The sequence below is a fragment of the Gavialis gangeticus genome, unplaced genomic scaffold (genome assembly GCF_001723915.1).
Source record: "Gavialis gangeticus isolate Ggan-Ray unplaced genomic scaffold, GavGan_comp1, whole genome shotgun sequence".
NCBI classification, from domain to species: domain Eukaryota; kingdom Metazoa; phylum Chordata; order Crocodylia; family Gavialidae; genus Gavialis; species Gavialis gangeticus.
The window spans coordinates 42,351,199-42,353,539 of NW_017728996.1; the positions used below are offsets into that span (position 1 = coordinate 42,351,199).

Sequence of the window (2,341 nt, forward strand, 5' to 3'; positions counted from 1 at the left end):
CGGTCCTCTTCCTGGTTCACCAATGAGCATGTGGAGGGCCCCCCGTACTCTTGTGGGATGCTCCATGCGCCCCAGCATTGCAGGGATGACAAGCTGCACCTGGTACCTCATGGTATGTAGAAAAACCGTTTGAAGCTGCATCTAATGTCCCAATCACTGATTCTGACTCACCATCGAATCTTCAGATATGGATTCAGCAAATTGAATTGGGGACAGCAATCTAAAATCAACGAATCAAATCACTGTCCCCAATTTGGGCCAAATCTGAATCAAATAGAGCCAGCTTTGCATACCCCTACTGAGTACCCCTTTGAAGAGGGGGCTCTCAGCTGCAGGGACCACATGCAGCTGAGATCAAGAGTCCCACACCTGATGGGGCTGTCCTGGCTGTGCCACATAGGCAGCCAGGGCTCAATCTCTGCACCTGATGGGGTTCTCAGTTGTGTAGCAAGGAATAAGATAGATCTGTATTCCTGTAGTCAATCTAATGCCTACTGAAAATAACAGTACATGGTACCTACCTAGGTTCCATGACCTTAACTTTACTGGGGAGAAAGTGCCTTTTTAAACTTAGGCTGAAATCTACCTCATGCTAAACCACTTGGTTCCACTCAGCTCAGGCAACTTAATACATGCCACTCCTTAGCATTCATCAGAAAGAGCTTGCAAATCAAACTAAGTAAAGGGTAATTCAATCAACTTACCCAAACTGTTTGTTCAGTGTTATCAAAAGTTGTCTGAAAATTTGGACCAGTTATATCAGCCTGAAAGGAAATAAATATGACAGCATAGCATCAGTGTTTAATTATGGAGACAGTAACTTTAACAAGATGTTCGCTCTTATACAAACTGCATTTTGAACAGAATACATCTCGAGCTTGAATCCCATACCTTGATGTACTCCACTTTTAGAAGGTCAAGGCCAGGTTGATCTGAAGAGCTAATCAGATGAAGAGGCTGTTTTTTACCTGTAACATGCCAAATAGGAGCATACTGAAAATACAGCTTTTACAATACTGAAGCCCCCTTTTCAAACCATTAGGTCTCCAAAATTATGGTTCTGACAGGGGGGTGGCTCCAATATCCAAAAAATAGTGTCTGTGTTTAATTGATCTTTAAGCAAACAATGAAAAATGTCATCATTGGGTCCTTTTATGACTTCATACTGACACTCGCTTCCATTAAAATAACCTCATTTCAAGAACAAACACTAGATCTAAACAAACAAGTTATAAACCTGTTCAACTCAGAGGAAACACGATAGACACTTTTCAGTATAAGTTTAACTGTTCAGTTTCTTGTTTGTTATTTGAAGTGATAAATGAATAGATGTTCAGCTGTTAATAGAGGTTCACCTAGCTAGTGAGCATACCCTCAGAATTTATTTTGTTTTGGTTCATGTTGCACAGGTTTTGGAGAGGTACACACACATTCAACCCAGCTACACCTTCCTCCAATGTACCCATTTCAAATAAAAACTAGAACACAATCTCTGAATATAAATATCAAGAATGGATTCTATCACTGTACAAATATTAGTTCATGCTCCTAAGCATGACTAAGTGAAGTGACTAATTTTCCTAAAATCTGTGTCCATGTCTGATGTTAAGGGACACATTCAAAAGACAGGTGATGTTACCTTCAACTGAGGCAACATTAAAATGACGATTACCAGACAAGCTGGTAAAAAGAACATGGGTGTCTAAATGGCATAAACCATGTCCAGAGTTACATGTGGAAAACTGTAGTTTTCTGTGCTCACAAAACTACAGCCATAAAAGAGGCAAATCTAAGCCTCAAACTTAACTATCAAAAAAACTGTGCTTCTCCAGAACATGACAATAGTTATTATGATAACAAAAAAGTTATCATTATAGCTATTAAGCAAAGACAGAATTTTACTTTGTTTTATTATTTTTATTACCTCCATTTTCATAGTAATCCAAGCTGATTTTCTTCAAATAAGAAACAGCTGTTAAGCTGTATGTTCTGACTGTGGCTTCTGTTCCAAGATGCATTATGTTAGATAGAAGTACAGTTTCCTCTATTTTCTGTTGTCTGGTAAGCTCTAAAATTACCTAAATGAGGAAGAATTCCACAATTACTAATAAGTCTTATCAAATAGTATTTGTTCACATCTAAATGTTCTATTTCCTCCAAATCAGGAAGGAGAAAATGAAGATTCAGCTACCTTTGCTATCTTATTTGCTTTAGGAAATAGTATTATTGCACCAGAGTCTGAAAAGGAAGAGAAGACTGCTCTAATCTAAACGACCTGAAGCATAAACGACAGACCCATTTTTTCCCCTTCAGAAATTTAACGAAGGTCAAATGCTTCAGT

At 38.4% G+C, this 2,341-nt stretch overlaps 1 protein-coding gene across 1 annotated transcript in view; it reads right to left on the minus strand.

Annotated features, from left to right (window-relative positions):
- The window catches only part of VPS13C (vacuolar protein sorting 13 homolog C), a 220,119-nt gene that overhangs the window by 141,048 nt on the left and 76,730 nt on the right, over nucleotides 1–2,341 (minus strand). Inside the window, exons 28-30 of the mRNA XM_019504366.1 lie at nucleotides 1,925–2,078; nucleotides 892–968; nucleotides 705–764 (exon numbers count right to left, since the gene is read on the minus strand). Of these exons, the coding sequence (XP_019359911.1) occupies nucleotides 705–764; nucleotides 892–968; nucleotides 1,925–2,078 (291 nt within the window). The remainder of the gene's footprint in view (nucleotides 1–704; nucleotides 765–891; nucleotides 969–1,924; nucleotides 2,079–2,341) is intronic.